General features: G+C 39.9%; 2 protein-coding genes across 3 annotated transcripts in view; one reads left to right on the forward strand and one right to left on the reverse strand.

The window, feature by feature from the left end:
- Nucleotides 1-3,548: 3,548 nt before the first annotated feature.
- METTL9 (methyltransferase like 9) overlaps nucleotides 3,549-19,602 on the reverse strand; it is a 36,528-nt gene continuing 20,474 nt past the window's right edge. The window contains exons 4-5 of one of the 2 annotated variants that reach the window (XM_050966757.1): nucleotides 19,191-19,375; nucleotides 3,549-4,276 (exon numbers count right to left, since the gene is read on the reverse strand). In XM_050966757.1, coding sequence (XP_050822714.1) covers nucleotides 4,074-4,276; nucleotides 19,191-19,375 — 388 coding nt within the window. In that variant the 3' untranslated portion in view covers nucleotides 3,549-4,073. Of the gene's footprint in view, nucleotides 4,280-19,190; nucleotides 19,376-19,602 lie in introns of both variants that reach the window. The other variant, XM_050966756.1, reaches the window with a different exon arrangement.
- IGSF6 (immunoglobulin superfamily member 6) lies at nucleotides 4,659-14,383 on the forward strand. The gene is made up of 6 exons (XM_050966763.1): nucleotides 4,659-5,382; nucleotides 6,943-7,293; nucleotides 8,429-8,532; nucleotides 9,441-9,497; nucleotides 10,361-10,444; nucleotides 12,393-14,383. The coding sequence occupies exons 1-6, from the start codon at nucleotides 5,316-5,318 to the stop codon at nucleotides 12,432-12,434; spliced, it is 705 nt and encodes a 234-aa protein (XP_050822720.1). The 5' UTR covers nucleotides 4,659-5,315; the 3' UTR covers nucleotides 12,435-14,383.

Here is a 19,602-nt window from a genome sequence, read left to right on the forward strand (position 1 = left end):
GAGACTTGCGCGAGAACTTAGCCCCTGAGCGCGTCACAAAGTCTTCCCAGTCACAGCTTTTTCTTGTCCTGACACGGTTTCATTTGTTCTCAAAACCATTCAGTAAAAATCCTTCTTTGAACACGAACCCACGCTAAAGAGGTAGAGAGAATGATAATCTATTATACGGTGCCTTTTGTCTCAAAGGATCCCAAGGCAGTTTAGAAGCAGAGAACATACCTGTTTATTACACATTAAGGGCTACATGTTCACAACATTAATACACATAAAAGAAGCTTGCTAGTTTTAATTTTACTAATATTTGCACCCCAAAATGTACACAACCCACTTTACTCCCCCAAAGCTGGTCTGACTACTTTTTTGCCCAAATTTAAACAGCAGCTGCTTTGGTAAAAGCTGTGTGGTGTAGACATAACCTTGTAAAAGGCTTCATTACTGATACAAACCATTTGCTATTCCATGGGGGAAAAAAAAATCATAGCCATTAAGGTTGTATAATGAAACCTTTCCAAGGCAGAAGGTAGAAAATTGAAAGCAATGAACAATTACATACAGATTACAAAGGTTGGCTGAAATGTCCAGGAACTGCTTAAGATTCCCAATCGCTAATTGAGTTTGTTTAGACTTCAAAACAACAACAAAAAACATTAGATAAGTCAGGAGAACCTCAGTGTAAGGAGCACCAGAGTTAGGAACAGATCTGTTAACCACCCATCTCATTTGGAATGGAAGTACAAATCAGACAGCAGCAGAGAAAAGAACAAAAGAAAAGGAGGGGGGAGCAAATACAGCATGGTACTGTATTAAGGTAAACGACTAAAAAAGGGCAAGTTTAAAAAAAGATTTGACAAGGTAAGGAAACTACTTCTGTGCTTGTTTCATTTAAATTAAGATGGTTAACGGCAGCATTTTTCTTTTGCATAATAAAGTTCCAGAGCTGTATTAAGTCAAGGTTCATTTGTAAACTTTTGAAAGAACAACCATAAGGTTTCATTCAGAGTTAGGAACAACCTCCATTCGCCAGGTGTTCATAACTCTGAGGTTCTACCAGTTCTTTTACTTACTTACTAATACCTGAGTTTTGAGCATTGTGTTCTCTCACAAGACTTAGATACACCATTTGCAGGCAGAAGACATGCAGCTGCTGTCTCTGTATTTGGTGTTGGGGAAGCTGCTAATCAATGAAATACAAAATCCTAAATGCCTGTACTTGGCTTAGTAGGTGGCTAGCCTTTTTATTCACCTTTTATTATAGTTTAGAATGGTGCTAAGTTAGTGAGACAGGATGTTTAATTGCCTTATTTGAGAGGTCATATTTTTCACCAATGCTGCTCTCAAAATCAGATATTCAAGAATTAAGATCACCATAGTTCTATAACAATTAAATCAGTGATGTAGGAGGTGAAAGGCTGCTGCCTCATTATCAAGCCTCTGAACTATATAATCCTCCACTAGCTCTTTTCATAGCACACAATATACTTTAAACTGAAATGTTTATAAATTTGAAAAAAAAAACTCTACTCAACAAATAGCATTTAAAACAAAGCTCAGATAATCCTCCTCTGAGGCATTCTGATATGGCAGTTCTGGTCTCTACGAGCAATGAAAACATGGCTCTGAAAAACAGAGATCTAGATTACTATATTCCAGTGCAGCTACCAGTCAGAGCCAGAAGTCCCATGTACCTTAGAAACAGAAGTTTCCTTCTGATACAATTACACATTTTAGGGGTATTGTATCAGGTTTATTAAAATTAGCATTTAGCTAATGTTACACAGGCACACAACTCAATATATAATCTTCCTATATGTCACTCAGATTCCAGATGATTAGGAATATTAATGAACAAGTACAATCTGTATAGTCCATTATCAAAATTATTCTTTCCCACAAATGATATCAGGGCAACATAACCCAGTTTCAGCAAATGGGAGCTTTCAAATCAGAGGTTTGGATAAAAGAGGTTCTACTGTAGGTGAGATGTTGCCTTGTGCAGTTAAGATGAACTGTGGCCATCAGGAACCAGTCTCTAGGTCCAGATTTTAAAAGGTGTTTAGGCACCTACAGATGCAGATGGAACCTGTGGGAGTTATGTGACAAAATTCTGCAACTTCAGGCACCTAACTTCCTTTAAAAAATTGGTCCTAAATCAATTAAAACAGCTTTGTTTTTATTTCAGCTTTCCCCAGGCAGGGTGTGAAACCTGAGATGGCAGATGTTCAGTGAGTGAGTTCTAATGGCTTGGAACTTTGAAATCTTTTTACTGCTAAAGTAATTAAACTTATTTATAAATAAAGAGTTAATGTAAAATCAACCTGAACTGTAGAAATACAAAATACACAATGCTTGAGAGCAAAGATGAAGCTGGCAGAATAGCATCTTCAAACTGTGGCCTGCATTGGATCCAGTAGTGACACAGGACAAGACTGTATCCAGACCCTGTCTGGCTGCAAGGAGACACCTCTAGTGTCTGCAGTGTCGGTGACGGGGTCAGTGTTAGTCCTTGCATCCTTACACTGAGATTTTGTGAGCTACTTGGAAAATTTAGACACCCAATTTCTATTAATGAAAATCCCTAGGTAGTGTTGATCATCTCAGCTTTGAAGTGTAAAGACTTTATAGGGCTGGTGTCACTATCTTCTCCATTGGGGATAGGGTGAAGAGCCATGGTCCCATACTGGTCAGCAGAGGCAGCCAGGGACAGTGGGTACTACACCTTCATCTGGGGTGCCACAGTAGCCATGCCCCTCCAGTGCTCCTTAAACTCAGGGAAGCATTGTGGCTACTGCAGGTACAGTGCTTTCCAGAGCTCTTGCCAGAGTGGCTGGATATCTGCGCCTCCCTCATTAAGAAGCTATGTCTACATGCCACAATCCAATTCAGAGACTCTTCCAATGTATGCAGCCAGCATGTCAAAGCTACTGGGAAGACCTATTTAAAACAAAAACAAAAACAAAACAAACAATAACTGGAGCTGAGCCTTTCTTGGGCAGATTAAATTAAAACTTCAGTGAAACTCCCTGGAAGGGGAAGATTAAATTGTTTAACTTAAACTAAATGGTTTGATCAGGCACTTGGAAGACTCCAAACAGACACCATAACAATGTTGCAGAGAAGGTAATTATCCTAGCACAAGTGTGTGTGTATGGCAGTGGTGATGGAGGATCTCAAGAGAAAATTCCCACCCTAGTTCTTGTGTTGGAATCCTCTGGAGAAAATTTGCTCAACCTGTGGAAGTCTGTCATGTATCAACTTGACCCTATCCATCAGTTTAAGGAACAGCTTCCATAAATCCTGAGTAACCCTCCTTAGTTGGGAATTGATGTGTGCAAAAGCAAGGAGAATTTATGAGATTGAGAGGAACATGGAAGAACCCCTCCAAAAATGATTTTTAAAAATTTGATTACATTAATCTTCTACACAATAGTTAAATCCTGTTAAATGAAGTCAGTTGTTCTGCTACAAGATTCTTTTATCTATATACGTAACAGTTTGTGCAGAGAAGCATGCTATGTTAACATAAATTAACACAAAAATTAATGCAAAGGTCATCTCAAAAAAGTTTATTAGCATGATTAAAAAGATGTGCTGAAGAATGACAGTCAGAGATAAAATAACTTCTTAACATGGAAGAATATCCATTCCAACTCTTTATATTCAACAATGTTTTGAACTGAATGGCAAGCTTTATTGCCAGTTTTCACTTGATTTCTTAAAGAACAATCCATATTGTGTATCGGTTCATGTATCATCATAACTATTTTTTTTGTCTGGTTATGATCTCTACTGCAGTTAAGTATAAAAAATATCTTCCATTAATGTTGGAATGCAGACTGCGTTGTTGGGCTAAGAGTTGGTAAAAATTTTCAACTGAAGAGTCTGTTTTAAAAAAACTGTCCTTTTTAAAGATACTACAAAGAAATACATTAGTATTTTGGCCTTTAAAATCTTACATGATATTTATTTAGAATGGCAATCCCCAAATTCCCTCCCATTAAGTAATCATAAATCAGACACCTCCATCAGAGGCTGCTTCTTGGGTTTGACTCTGGAGACTTCTACTTCGTATATGCTTACACCGGCTTGAGGACAAAGACAGCATCATCTAATACATAGTAGTCATTATACATATCACCTTCACATAGGTATGGCAGTCTGGTGAAAGCCTCTATGGCAAAACCAGCTTTTCTGAAAACTTCTGGCAGGCTATTCACCTGTTCTTCCCAAGTCTGCCCCTTGATTTCCAAAACTTCTGAGGGTTTTTCCCACTTGCCACCTACTGAGAAAACAAAACAATTGTATTTAAATTTTAAAAGGACCCTTTTCAATGTATGACAGTCTCTTAAAGAAAGCATGCTATGCTGCTTACATTCCATTCCAGAGTTTATGATCCACACCAACACACATGGTGGGTAAAGCATTTGTACAGCTCTATCTGAAGACCACAATGTTCAGGGGTCTTGTTTGAATACAGAGGGGGTTTCCCCCTCCAAAGTTCAGATTCTGGCAAATCCTCTACTAATAGTTCTACATGCAGGCCCACTTGGACAAATAACTATTTGACTCAGAACAGTAAGATCATTTAGTGAAACTAAGATTTGGCAGATGTAGCTTGAGAAACTAAAATCTTGGCCAACATTAAAATGCCTTCTCATACTTTTCTGTCATACTTCCTTGCTGGAACTGGCTTCAATTAGTTATAATAAATAAAGACAGATGCTAACAACCATAATTTGTTATGAATTCTTCAGGAATACTATGGTCATACTACTAGCTAAAAACCAAAATCAATCCTCTAGCCCCTCCCCAAAAAAATCCACCTCAAGAGACTCCACACCAAACTAGGAAAGAAATCTTAAGTGGGTCCTGTGGAACAGCATTTACAGAACTTCTCTTCTCACTTACCAAAATGGCCCTTGAATTAACAGAAGGATTATTTGTTTAGGGTCCTCCCAAAAAGGAAATGGAGTTCTGTATAACTTTATATAATGGAAAATATGTTGTCATTTGTTACAGCCAATGAAATCAACAGAAGCATTTGAGCAAAGTAGTACTTTTAAAATGAAAAAAACAAACCATTCGCTATCAAAAGAAGAGATTTTCACCAATCCGAACTGAAAAACGTAATTGATTATATTTTAAATACATATTGTATCTTTAAGAAATTTACTGAACACAATGTTTAATTCCTGTAAATATATGCAAGTAGGAAGGGTCTGAGCACGAAGTTTAGGACATTGTGTAACTCCTAAAGTTTCCTAATTAACTTCCTCTTTTTTTGAGCAGAAACGTTTCTTGGACAAACACACAAAGAAATGGCACCTTTCAATAAATGCAAGGTCGTGCTAGTGTTGGAATTCAACTGGATTCTATACTGTGTTGGTAAGACTTATTTTTCCAACTTACTGTCTTCTTAACCTACTTTAAAAGATTCATATGTATTTCTTGCAAATAAGATTGAAAATGCAGTGCTCTCATTTGGAACAAGTCTGTAAAATGATAAGAAGGGAAGGAAAAAATTCTGCTTTGGAGTTAGCTAATTTCTGCTGTCTTCATAAAGTTTCCTAATCAAATGAATATTAATGAAAGATTGTTCTTCCAAAGGATTATACAAAATGTCCTCATAACCTATGACCATCAGACCAAATCCTCTCCCTCTTGCATAGCAGACCCCAGATGCAGCAAAATGGCTGCAGTTCTGCTCTACGGGGTTGGTAGGAGGAGGTTTTTGGGAATCCAGCGCATGGTGTCTGCATGAACTGCATGTCAGAGTTCTACTCCAGAGGGTCACCCTCCAACCAACTGAACAGTGCGCTCAGGGCAGAGACAGAGAGATTGGCTGGTACAGTACATCCACAAAGTGGCTAATGAATACCTTTCACAGAGTGGGAGTGCAGCAGCTGCTAGGGCTACTGCAGCCTCAAGGAAGCAGTAGTGACCACGGGATGGCTCTGCAGCTGCTTTGTGGCACAGAAAGAAGAGAATGCCTTCTCTCTGTTCCTGTGGCACCCCATGCACTCAATCTGCTTGCATTTGGTCCACCAGGAGCTCAGACAGTACAAAGATGAAGAGTCACATAAGTATCCAGACTAAGGTGACCAGATAGCAAGTGTGAAATATTGGGACAGAGGGTTGGGGGTAATAGGAGCCTATATAAGAAAAAGCCCCAAATAGCGGGACTGTCTCTACAAAATCAGGACATCTGGTCACCCTAATTCAGACAATCTTAAGTAGTAATATTCTGTGCTATTCTAATTTTACATTTTTATGTATTTTTGTAATCAATGCAGTAATTTGTAATAATTCCAGATTTAATCAAAGAGATAGGAGTCCACTTTTTTTTTAAAATAATTTGCTAAATACTTTCTAGAAAGTTAAAAAAAAAGTTGGTTTAGCAATCTCTTTCATTTCTAGAGTCTCCATTCCAATTATCTAAATTTTAGGTATTTAACCATTATTTTGATAATTATTTTGGCATATTTAAGTTTATTAAAGTTATTTGTTTCTGTAAGGTCCTGGTAAAAAAAATGCATTTGTCATAACAGTTATAGTAAACAAAGCTTGTGAGTTGCTGGTGATTCAGTTCCTTAATTGAAGTTCTCTTTCCTGGTTAACCTTCCTTTTTCTGTATATTGCTTAATTTTTAAAATGTCAGTACCAGCAAGTGGCACTGCTGACCTGTGAAACCCATGATCATTATTCAATCACATTCATATTTTCCTATGTATATGAAAAATATTAAATAAAGTACAAAATGGTATTTGGACCATGAGGCAATCTTGGGACCATCTAAGAAGAAACGTAATGAAAACAACCAAAACAGGTCCCATGGTTGAAATATCACTGCTCCCCCACTTTGTAAATTCAAGGCAACATATCTAATTTGCAACATCCCTTGCTCTCAAGTCCTCTCTCATTCAAGTATGTGTTTTTTCTCAACAGGTCATGCTGTAGACACCTGCAAAGTTACCATAAGCCAACACCCATTTAAGGAAGTAGACCACAGTGTCAACACTGTGAACATAACATGCAGTTTCTCTGTTTCCGGATGTAAAGGCTCTCCTCAAATGCTATGGTTTCGCTATCGTGATTTTACACATGAGGCTTTGTGTACACCTGAATGCGTAGAGAAGTTCAAAGTGATTGGATCACTGTCTGATAACAGTGCTTTACTTCAAATTAACAAACTGACCGTAAACGACAGTGCCATTTATATCTGTGGAATAGCATTTTCAAATTCAAATTCACACACATCTAAGCAAACCGGGGGAGGAACAATATTGGTAAAAAGAGGTCAGTCACTGCTTCCTATGAACAATCAAAAAATACATTATATTCTTTTCTAAATATCTCTAATTATTTACACTTGCAAAATATGGTATGTTAAGAGTTTACTTGAAACCTTGTTGATTTAGTATCAATTTGAACAGCAAATAAGATCCATGTCATACTCTGAATTCCACACACATATCCAAACTGACATCAACAGGAGTTCCAGATGCAGAATGAAGATCAACTAGGGAGATACTCTGTTAACAAAGCTAAAAATCAGCATCTTTGTACGGTTTACTAACCAGATGCTGTACATATGATGTAAGTGACCCTTCAGAGATGTTCTACAGTAATCCAGGAGATTGGATGCTGTATTTTCCTTTTTGTTAACTGTCAAAACTGAACATACAAATACTCCATGTCAAGCTTCATGGAGTAAAACAAGTAAAATGGCTTCCGTTGAGAAACTGCCATAGTCAGGAGGGACTGTGTCTAGCAGACAGAGCAGGATCCTGGGACTCAGGGCTGATTCTCTGCCACTGATTCATTGTGTGAACTTGGGAAAATCATTTCACTTTGGTGTCTTAGTATTTCCACCTATGTAACAGGGATTAAGATATTCACAGGGATGAGGAGGCTTAATTAACTAAAGTTTTGGTTATATGTGCTTCAATAACAAGCTCTAGACATATGTACAAAAGTATAAAAAAAAAAAAAAAACTCCTAACTAATGGACTCTCTTCTCCCCCAAGCGAGTTCCATATTCTCCCTACATTCATCCCAACACTCACCCTGCTAAAGTCTGAATAAACACATGAGCCTTCTTCAGACTTGTTCCTTAAAAGTTAGATTTTAGACCAGCAGAGGGCTATGGTGGGACGAAAACAAAATTCAAAATCAAGGGCTCTCCAGTGCCTCGCTGTTTGAATCTAGTGACCCTTATCAAGTGTCCCAGCTCGCGGGAAGAAAAGAGGTCTCCTACAGTCAAGAACCAAGATGGAAATTAACACCAGGAATGACTAATAAATGAATGTGTGCCTGTGCAGCTCTGAGTTCCTCAGATGAGAGTGGTTATAATACAAATATTATTCTTACTAAGAATATGATCCAAATAGAAGAGGTTCCCATTATTCTAACATTTTTTATTATGATAAAGGGTCTGAGAAGTACAGCACCGAAGAATACATCCCCATGATAATCCTCTCATCTTTGCTGTTTCTCTACAGCACTACCATATTTGCAATCTTTATATTCTACAAGGTGGGTTTAATTTTGACTTTTCTTATCTGGTAGTTTTCATCCTGATGTCTCAATAGCTTTAATGTTTTCATCAGGATCCAAGGGTCATCATGGATTTTAATTACTTTTGCATCACAGATGGCAAACGAGTTTTACAGAGGTGTGGTTGATGATTACATCTCATATGCATCTGCAAACTCTCACACAGATTCAGATTAGATACTGATTACATCTCACACACATCACTTACTGACTTTTTATTTTTTATTTTTAATAAAGAGAGTTTCAAAGGAAAAGCAGCAGAAACAAAACTATCCTTGGAACAATTTATAGCAACTTTGGTATATATTGCCAGAAGTCACTTTGTAAACGAGACTGAGACTATCAAAAATACAAAAAAGTATAAGATTAACATATTTTCAAAGAAAAATAGTTATCAAATAAAGAGCATTAATACCAAATACACAGGTTGCAAGCTCCATGGATTAATTTCATTGGTAAACGAATAATGAAATGTATATAACACTAAATGCAAGTGCAATGAAATTATTTCAAGCAATACTCTTACTTACATAGTGAAGTCCTATTCAAAATATTGTAGGATGCATGGAAAAGGGAGTTGGAGGAGGGTTACAGGGCACCTTAAACTTGGAAAAGCTCCCCCAGAACCAGAGAGAGCAGGTGTGCATGTTTAAAATGCACCCAGTTACTGAAGACACTAACATTGGTCTTTATTAAGTAAGTGTGGTGGTGGTTTGTGTGTTTTTGTTTTTAGAATAATCATCAATATTTGGAACCCTTAAATGAACTCGAGAAATAATGAGATATCCCTAAATGTTATGAGCAGGCAATACATTTTGCTACAGCACTTCTTCAGTTATTATTTGGCATGGAGAGCTATGTATATAAAGTTGACTTTTGTTTTGCAGTCAAAATCCAAACTGGTAAAGAAAACCAGGAAAGGAGACGAAAAAGGAGAGAATCATGTATGTTAATATTCACTTAACTTGTCTTGGGTGTCTGATTCATAGATTTTTTTTTGTTTTTTAAAATATACCCTTGAACACATCTGGGGACATTAAATTCTCTCAAACAAAGGGTTACAGGGGCTGGAAGTATACAGAGTTCAAACTGTAGATGTAAGTGACTAAGGGCTCCAGCACTGAAGATTTATAGAAAACTATTTGCTGAATTTACAGTCAGAGTTTAAAGATGAGAAAGGATACATCACAGGCCACCAACACCACCTAGCCACTCCCACATCAACCCCAACAACTAGAATTATATCAAAATATTACATACTTCAGGTGACTAGACTGTTGTGTGCCACACACAGAAAACAGGAGAGACCAAGGTGCACCAATGCCCAAGCCCCCTGTAATGGCAGGGAATTGATTAAGTGAGATATGCCCAGATGATCTAGCAAGTGACCTGTGCCCCAAGCTTTACAGTTTCTGTTCAGCAGTCTTTTTTGGCTAATTGGACAGTAAGAGCTATGCTAAAGGCCACCTCCAACAGGCAACTTCCTGTCTTAAGTGATGGCTTTTCAGTAACACCGAGATTACAAGTAAACCATGTTCGAACTATAGTTAAAAAGCCAACCTCTATCATGCAACTGATTTTTCCTGGTCCCTTGGATGGTGGCTCTGGCTTTAGATGGGTTCCACCATACTTATATCCTGTTTAGAACTGCAACACCCTCTTGAAAAAACTGTCTTGAAGTTGTGGTGACATCTTTATTAAATTTTAAAAAGTTAAAAAAAAAATCAGCAAAGATATAATATAGAGGCAAATGCATTTTCCAAATCTGTCTCTAATATAAAATTGTTAACCACATTTTAATCTGCAGAAAAACATGAGTGGGCAAACAGTTTGTCGAGCAATTGTACAAGAACTGTACAAGAAGAGATATGCTCAAGACCATCATCAGCCTGTGAGTAACAAGTAACATGAAAAGAGGGTTTCCAAAATCTTGTGGCTGTTTATTGTAGTTCATTGGATGTGGAAAAAGGGAGAAGCAAATTTCAAAACTGTATTACATTTTCTACAGAACTGGACTTCTTCACTGTCTGAGCGCCAGGACTGGCAAGATTCAGTCCTGAACCAGCAATAGTTTTTCTATTCTTACAATGCCAAAAATTTCCGAAGTCCAATACTGTGCATCCCAGCAGGCTTAAACTGGGGTCTACATACTGTTGGGGAGTGGAGATACCCCTCTTTTCAAAGGGATTTTGAACTAATTTTATGTCTGAGAAGGCCTGAGATGCCAGACTTTAAAACAGGGGCAGGCAAACTTTTTGGGCTGAGGGCCCCATCGGGTTTTGTAAATTGTATGGATGGACAGTTAAGGGAGGGGGTCATGGCCCGGCCCCCACTGCCATCTGTCCTCAGGACTCCCACCCCATCCAACCCCCCCATTCCCTGATGGCCCCCCATCCACACCCTCCCGCTCCCTGTCCCCTAACCACTCCCAGACCCTTTCCACCCCATCCAACCCCTCCTCTCATTCCTGACTGCCCCCGGAACCCCTGCCGCCTCATCCTACCCCCCTCCTTCCTGACTGCCCCCCAAGACCCCTGCCCCCATTCAACCGGCTGTTCCCCACTACAACTGCCCTGACCCCTATCCACACCCCCGCCCAACCACCAACCCGAATTCCCCTGGCCCCTTACCGCACTGCCTGGAGCACTGGTAGCTGGCGGCACTACAGCCGCGGACCTGGCTGGAGCCAGGCCACACCACCACCGCCACCACACAGCACAGAGACTGGGTCAAGGCGGGCTCTGCAGCTGCGCTGCCCCAGGAGCTCACAGCCCCACCACCCAGAGCATTGTGCTGGCAGCGGAGCGACCGAGCTGAGGCTGCGAGGGAGGAGGAACAGCAGGGGAGGGGCCGAGGGCGAGCCTCCTGGGCCATGAGCTCGGGGGCCGGGCAGGACGGTCCCGTGGGCCGGATGTGGCCCACAGGCCGTAGTTTGCCCACCTCTGCTTTAAAGCCATGACATATTTTAGGTATAGAAAAGCACTGCAGTTCACTTTTGGAGGCATATCATTCATTTTAATTTCTTTCCCCTCTGAACAGTGGATAGTTGGACCCATGGTAATGAAGGCACATGGCTTTACAAGTGGAGAGAGTTACAAAAATAGTTCTAATAAAGTTTTTAAAAAACTTAAACATTCCTAAAACAATTATTGTAAAATACGCAGTGTATACAGAATACTTCATGGTACAGTATAAAAAAATGAAAGTTATTTCATCCTCCCAAACTTATAACAATTATTTTTAACCAAACCATAGTGTATTTTGCATATGCCAAGTAAGTTACAGGAGAACTATTGTAGAAACACACACACACTTTTAAGTTAAGAAAACTATTCTTGAATCCACACTACACAAGCAATACAGCTCCTTTCTTCTTCTAATCAGAGAGCAGAACATATACTTCCCAGATGAAATACAAAAATGAAATAGACATTCAGCACTGACAGGTCAAACATTTGCCCTCCCATAAAACCTGTATTTTAATGTTCATACCCCTGACAGTTTTCCTCTATAACTGCCCTCCATAAAGCCATCAAACCCTACTGATGTAATCCAGGACGTGGCAGATGTGGATATAGACATAATGTAAACATGACTGTCCTGCTGGCTCTCTGTGCTCCCCTATTCAGCGTAGTCAACAGTGAATGAAAAAGGTTAAGAATCCTGCAGATGCCACAGCTATGAAGGCAGCTGGATAACAGAGAGAAGGAAGGCGGAAGTATTCTTCAGCAGTAGCAAAGGAAAGGAAGTTTGCCCCACTGAGGAAATCTTTTTACAAAGCAAACTATTACACACTATTGTAGCCTTTTACAATTTTGGTCTTGGGGTTTTTTTTGCAGGAGTGTTTGGAACCAGATGACACCATCTATCAAAACAGATGATAAAATTCGAAGTATACCACATACTCAAGATCCTTTATGTGAAATACAACTGAACATGTCTGAGACTTCAAAAATTAATTTTCTGAAAGAGTCTTATCTTGGTAAACACGATGAATCCTCATTGAGCAGTGCTTTTTTTAAAGTGTTTTGCATATAGATTATCAAACACAAATGACAGTATTCCAGCTAAAGTGTGAATATTAACATTACCAAACTCTCTCCCTCTGAAAAATAAAAATATTGGAAAAGGACTTTATTTTCCATTGAAGCGCTACTAATACTTCATGGAAATTTTCATATTTAGGGTTAGTTCTACATATACAGTATTTTTTTTTAATTTCTTTTGTGAATTTAATGCCTCTGAAAGCTTTGTGATAGGCAGATAAAGAAAATGAAGCCTTGAAGTCAAATTCTATTCTCAGTTACTTACATTGGTGTAAATCAGCTATAACTACCACTGATGTCAATAGTAACTCAGGATTTACACCAGAGTAAGAGCAGAATCTGGCTGGCTGTACATAGAACAGGTACAAAAAATAGGCAATATAAAAGCATACACACTAATGCAGTGTCAAAGCTGATCCAGAGGGACCATATCATGGGTTAGGAAGGTAGCTTAGTCTACATGTCAATCCAAGGACTGCTCTTTTTCAATGTTTATATTTATCTGTGTTATGCAGACAATATCCCCAAGTGCTAGCCAGAAGCAGTTCCTCATTCCCCATTAGAATGACACCCAGTCTCTACACGGGCAAGGAGGGGGTTCCATAAATCCTCTCCTCCTTCCCTTTGTGCATCTGCACAGAGCTGGGCACAACTGAGCCTGCTGGACTACAGTCAAACTTCACCAGTTCTCACTTAGTTAATCTGCGCACCTCACGAGTCTTACAAGATACCTGTTGGTCTCACCCATCCTCTCAGCAAAGAGTTGTGTCCAGCAGTGAGGCATCATCTACCATTTTGCAACTTAAGAACACTGGAACTACCAGACTGGAGCAAAGCAGAGATCTATCTAGTCCAGTGTTGCCTACATAGTCAAGTACTAAATATTTCAGAAGAAAATTGCACAAAAATCCACATTACACAATGGACAAATATAGAACAACATGTCTAATAAACTTCCTTCCTAATCCCAAGCAATTAATGGCTAGCTGCTTCTCTCTTCAAACATGGTATCTTATACATTTTTATTCTAGTACCTACAGTTATTCTTATTTGTATAAATATCAAATCCTTTTTTAAACCCTAAGCTTTTTGCCTCAATGATATCACACAGCAGTAAGTTTCACAGATTAATTAGATTATAAAGCATTTCTTTATATCATATCAGAAGGGTAGCCGTGTTAGTCTGGATCTGCAAACGCAGCAGAGTCCCGTGGCACGTTATAGACTAACAGACATATTGGAGCATGAGCCCACAAAAGCTCATGCTCCAATACGTCTGTTAGTCTATAAGGTGCCACAGGACTCTTTGCTGCTTTCTTTATATTAAACACTCATTACAGAATACTTACTAGTGCAGTATAAATATAAAGTACAAATGGACAGAGTATGTTTTGTAATGCAGTATGGTTAAATTATTAGTAAGATTTCTGCTTGCCAATTCATAAAATTTGAAACTCCACAATAACATTGTGTTAGGGTGAATTAATGAAGTTTTACTGTACATTGGAAAATAAAAACAAAAAGGTGTATTTCTCTCAAACTCTTTGGTAATAACTTGTGAATAAGCTACTTCGGACTCTAGATGTCATTGTAATTCCAGAAACAGTTGAAAGAGTAAAGTAACATTTCTTTTGTTCAAAGTTTTACGAGAACATTTGTATCAGTCATTTAAAGAAATTAAGAACAAGGAAACAGAAGCAGTGTCAAGCACAGCAGAGTATAATTATCATTAACAGTATAGTTAAAATTGTTCTATTTTCAGGCTCTAATCCTGCAATTGGATCCACAGACAGGCTGATCCCTGTGCTTACACATTGTCCCTCTGAATCAGAGCTCATATCTGTAAAATAATAAACGACTTTTGTAAAGGAGGTTTAAAACTCTTTAGTACAGTAATTGAAATACATGCTTTCTAGGATCTTCCACATGTTCCAAGTATTTGTTCTTGTTTACAATGTACATATAGTGAATTCATTCTTTGCTTCTTTTTACATATCTTGTAAAATAATAAAAAGCTTTGATATCTTTTAACTACAAAATTTAGAACACTACTTGGTCTGACACAGAGCTTTTTGCATGGGATACAATGTCAGTTTCCCCTGGAGAGTAGGTTAGAAGGTTCAACGGGGAGAGTTTTAGTGGAGTATCTTCTGTTGATATTGATTTAATTTTTTCTATAAAAAGTTGTGTACAGGTCCAGAGTTCTGGACAGCCAGATTTACAAAATGGAATGAGGGAAACCACTGCTACATATAGTGGTGACCCCAGACTGTCATAATGGCATATCTCTTTAAACAGAACCATAAGACATCTGAGTGAATCAAATGGTACAATAATGTTATTTCAAATGAAGTTAATCAGATCAATTAAGGAAGTCAGATTCTTATTCTGTGTTCGACATTTTAACTCAACAAAATATCTACAATGACATGATTCAAAATATTGACCTGGCCAGGATGGGACAGGGGATTGGGTTGACATTTAAGTGATTATATAGTTTATGGTCAATTTGCCTCTTAAAATAGACAGTTAAATTGAAATTTAAGTCCCAATTCTATTTTAAAGATCAGCTTTACATTAAAGCCATTGTTCTTTGTCTACTCTGCAAAAGCCCTAAAAATCTAGTGGTCCTGCTTGGTGCTTGCCTGACTTGATTATCTGAAACCACATATATAAGAGGTTCTTCTTTCATCTGGATTTAGTAAGAGGTTTGTGGTTATTTAATTGCTGAAAAGACAGAAGGCATTTCTTGTTAGAAGTTTGTAACAACTTGGAACAGGTTTTGTCCCAGCAGTTTGCATAATTTGAAGGTACCAAATTCAACTTTTAGAACATAAAAGGTCAAAATTAACCAAATGCAATGGCTGCTTCACTATTAGCATCTCCATTCCCCCAAGCAAAAAGAGTGCTCTTTACTTATTTGCTGTTGGTCAATGTCTCATCAAAAATTGCTTTTAATAAGTTAAAATACACTGAGAACCAGGTATGCTCAAAACTTCAGAGACAGATAATTACTTTTTTAAAAATATCCAGATGTACATATACACCAATGGAGATATCCACTTTCAGATAGACAAAACTGAATTATAAAAGTGCTGCTGATAGCCAGTTTATAGCAGTGGATAAACAAACATGCTGGATCTGTTTCAAGATAGACCAGGGTTCCCAAACTCGGATCACGGCTTGTTCAGGGTAAGCCCTTGGTGGGCCATGAGAGGCTTTGTTTACCTGAGCGTCCGCAGGTACAGCCACTCGCAGCTCCCAGTGGCTGCGCAGTTCGCCGTTCCTGGCCAGTGGGAGCTGCGGGAAGTGGTGGGCTGCAGCTCCCACTGGCCAGGAACAGCAAACCGCGCAGCCACTGGGAGCTGCGAGCGGCCGTACCTGTGGACCCTCAGGTAAACTAAGCATCTCACAGCCCACTAGGGGCTTACCCTGAACAAGCAGCGAACCAAGTTTGGGAATTCCTGAGATAGACACTGCATAACTGGAGCAGACTTCACTGATAAGGGCTTACCAAAGGTATCATGACACACCACCCTGCAGGCCACACAAGATCATCAGGGAAAGCACTGTGATCTGATCTGAGGTTAGAGAAAAGAAGCAACAACAAAGCGGTCTGAAACAAAATGTCTGGTTTGCCACAGGTCACCAGCACAAGGAAAGCTTCTTTCTGGTTTACAAGGTGCCATACAGAAGATTCCTACCCCAACAAGAAAATGTCTTGAAGTTCCATATGCAGAGAACATGTTTTCAAGTGCTAGTGGCTTATTAGTCCGATAGCCAATTCTCCTTCCTCTAGATACTAAAGGATTGAACCATGAGAAAGTAAAAGTGGATTCCTCAGATTTCTCTCTCTCTCTCAGTTCCTCCACCATCTGCTATGCTAGGAAGTTGCATTAATTTTGTGTCATATTGGGTATGTCTACACTACAGGATTATTCCGCTTTTACATAAACCGGTTTTGTAAAACAGATTGTATAAAGTCGAGTGCACGCGGCCACACTAAGCACATTAATTCGGCGGTGTGCGTCCATGGTCCGAGGCTAGTGTCGATTTCCGGAGCGTTGCACTGTGGGTAGCTATTCTGTAGCTATCCCATAGTTCCCGCAGTCTCCCTCACCCCTTGGAATTCTGGGTTGAGAGCCCAGTGCCTGATGGGGCAAAAATCATTGTCGCGGGTGGTTCTGGGTAAATGTCGTCACTCATTCCTTCCTCTGGGAAAACAATGGCAGACAATCATTTCGCACCCCTTTTCCCTGGATTGCCCTGGCAGACACCATTGCACGGCAACCATGGAGCCCGTTCAGCCTTTTTTTTTTTTTTTTTTTTTTTTTTTTACTGTCACCGTATGTGTACTGGATGCCGCTAACAGAGGCGTTACTGCAGTGCTACACAGCAGCATTCGTTTGCTTTTGCATGATAGCAGAGACGGTTATCAGTCGTTCTGTACCGTCTGCCGTCATTGTAAATTGGCAGTAAGATGACGGTTATCTGTCGTTCTGTACTGTCTGCTGCTATCATGGGTGCCCTTGGCTGAGGTCGGCCGGGGGCGCAAAGGCAAAACTGGGAATGACTCCCTGAGTCAATCCCTCCTTTATGGTTTCTAAAAATAGAGTCAGTCCTACCTAGAATATGGGGCAAGTGTACTAGAGAACCAGTGTCTCAGAGAGCACAGCTGCTCCGTGTCAGATCCCGCAGAAATGATGAGCTACATGCCATTCACGGGGGGTGCCCCTGCAACAATCCTACCCGTTGCTTCCCTCCTCCCCCAACCTTCCTGGGCTACCGTGGCAGTGTCCCCCCCATTTGTGTCATGAAGTTATAAAGAATGCAGGAATAAGAAACAGTGACTTGTTAGTGAGATAAAATGAGGGGGAGGCAGCCTCCCGCTGCTATGACAGTCCAGGCAGGACATTAAGCGGTGCAGAGGAGAGGAGCCCAGCATCCCGCTACTGTGATAGTCCAGGCAGTACAGAATCTTTTCTTTACACAGGAAAGGGAGGGGGCTGATGGAGCTCAGCCCCCAGTTGCTATGATGAGGATGGTTACCAGCCGTTCTGGCCCATCTACTGGGAATGACCAGGAATCATTCCTATTTTTACCCAGGCGCCCCTGGTCAGCCTCACCTGAGGCTAGCCAGGAGCACTCATGGGCTGATGGTGACGACGGATAGCAGTCATATTGTATCGTCTGCCACCGGGGAGGGGAGAGGAGCGGATACTGCTCTTCACTGCTGCAGCATCGCGTCTACCACTAGCATTCAGTAGACATAGGGTGACATTGAAAAAAGTCAAGAAACGATTTCTTTCCCTCTTCTTTCACGTGTTGGGGGGAGGGAGTAAATTGACAAGCTATACCCTGAACCATGCTGGACAATATGTTTGAACCTACAGGCACTGGGAGCTCAGCCAAGAATGCAAATAGTTTTCGGAGACTGCTGTGGACTGTGGGATAGCTGGAGTCCTCAGTACCCCCTCCCTCTCTCCATGAGTGTCCATTTGATTCTTTGGCTTTCCGTTACGCTTGTCACGCAGCACTGTGTAGCCTGGAGATTTTTTTCAAACACTTTAGCATTTCGTCTTCTGTAACGGAGCTGTGATAGAACAGATTTGTCTCCCCATACAGCGATCATATCCAGTATCTCCCATACGGTCCATGCTGGAGCTTTTTTTGGATTTGGGACTGCATCGCCCCCAGTGCTGATCAGAGCTCCACACTGGGCAAACAGGAAATGTAATTCAAAAGTTTGCGGGGCTTTGCCTGTCTACCTGGCCACTGCATCCGAGTTCAGATTGCTGTCCAGAGCGGTCACAGTGGTGCACTGTGGGATACCGCCCGGAGGCCAATACCGTCGATTTGCGGCCACACTAACCCTAATCCGATATGGTAATATTGATTTTAGTGCTACTCCTCTCGTTGGGGAGGAGTACAGAAACCTATTTAAAGAGCCCTTTATATCAATATAAAGGGCCTCGTAGTGTGGACGGGTGCGGCATTAAATCGGTTTAATGCTGCTAAAATCGGTTTAAATGCGTAGTGTAGACCAGGCCATTGTTACCCAAACATGATGCAGGACTCAGAGAGGAAAAGGCAGGAAAGCAGGTCCTGGATGGATCAGTGATTGCAAAACAGAGAAATTGAATTTAAACATATAATTAGAAGGTATACAAGAAACAATATACAATCACTGTATATCGCAGACTTTGCTTACATTGTTTCTGTGTAGAATATAAAGACACTGTTATACAGACTGTATTTTATGATTACCTGGAATCTTATAGAACATTTAGGACAGGAAGAAAATCTTTTCCATATTAAAGAGAATAAGAAATTGTATCCAGATATGTTTGAAACATTGTATAGGTTCATTAAAAAAATAAAATAAATTAAAAACAAAAAAACAAAAAGGTTGCTTCTCTACCCAAAATAAAAAAAATTACATTTTAATTTTTTTTCTAAAGAGATATTGTTCAGCACATTTTAAAAGTCTGATAAATATACAATTATATTGGACATTATGAATCCCAACACTGTAACCTAAAACACCTTTTCCCTACCTCCCCAGGTATCTTTTAATCTGTGTCTACTTACCATTTTCCACATATGGATGAAAGGGCAAAACTAGTGCAAGAATAACTCTGCCTCTAGTTGGCTCCAGTACACTTCTAATATCTTTTAATACAGTCAATGGCTGATCACAGCGATCAAGCAAATTCAAGCAGCTGATAACATCATACTGGAATCCTGTGTTCTGCCACTCATTTATACCGAGCACTCTAAAAAGAGAGAGAGAGAGAGAGAGAGAGAGAGAGAAAGATGGAAAGTGTTACAGTTAAACAACTGCAGGATGAATTCAGAGTTCTCAGTACACAGCCTGCCTAGAGTAATTAGGAGAAGGAGATAATTCCCTGCAGCTGAGGCTGATCTTTCCTTTATCAGACACTCCCTTTATACTGAGAGCACATAAGGCTTGTCTACACAGGGGACTTAGTTCGCACTGAGG

Source organism: Gopherus flavomarginatus, chromosome 9 (genome assembly GCF_025201925.1).
Source record: "Gopherus flavomarginatus isolate rGopFla2 chromosome 9, rGopFla2.mat.asm, whole genome shotgun sequence".
NCBI classification, from domain to species: Eukaryota; Metazoa; Chordata; order Testudines; family Testudinidae; genus Gopherus; species Gopherus flavomarginatus.

Coding starts and splice junctions, on each gene's coding strand:
- IGSF6 (XM_050966763.1), top strand. CDS start 5,316: ATGGCACCTTTCAATAAATGCAAGGTCGTGCTAGTGTTGGAATTCAAC. Junction 8,533..9,440: donor CAATCTTTATATTCTACAAG/GTGGGTTTAATT, acceptor TTTGTTTTGCAG/TCAAAATCCAAACTGGTAAA. Junction 9,498..10,360: donor ACGAAAAAGGAGAGAATCAT/GTATGTTAATAT, acceptor TTTAATCTGCAG/AAAAACATGAGTGGGCAAAC.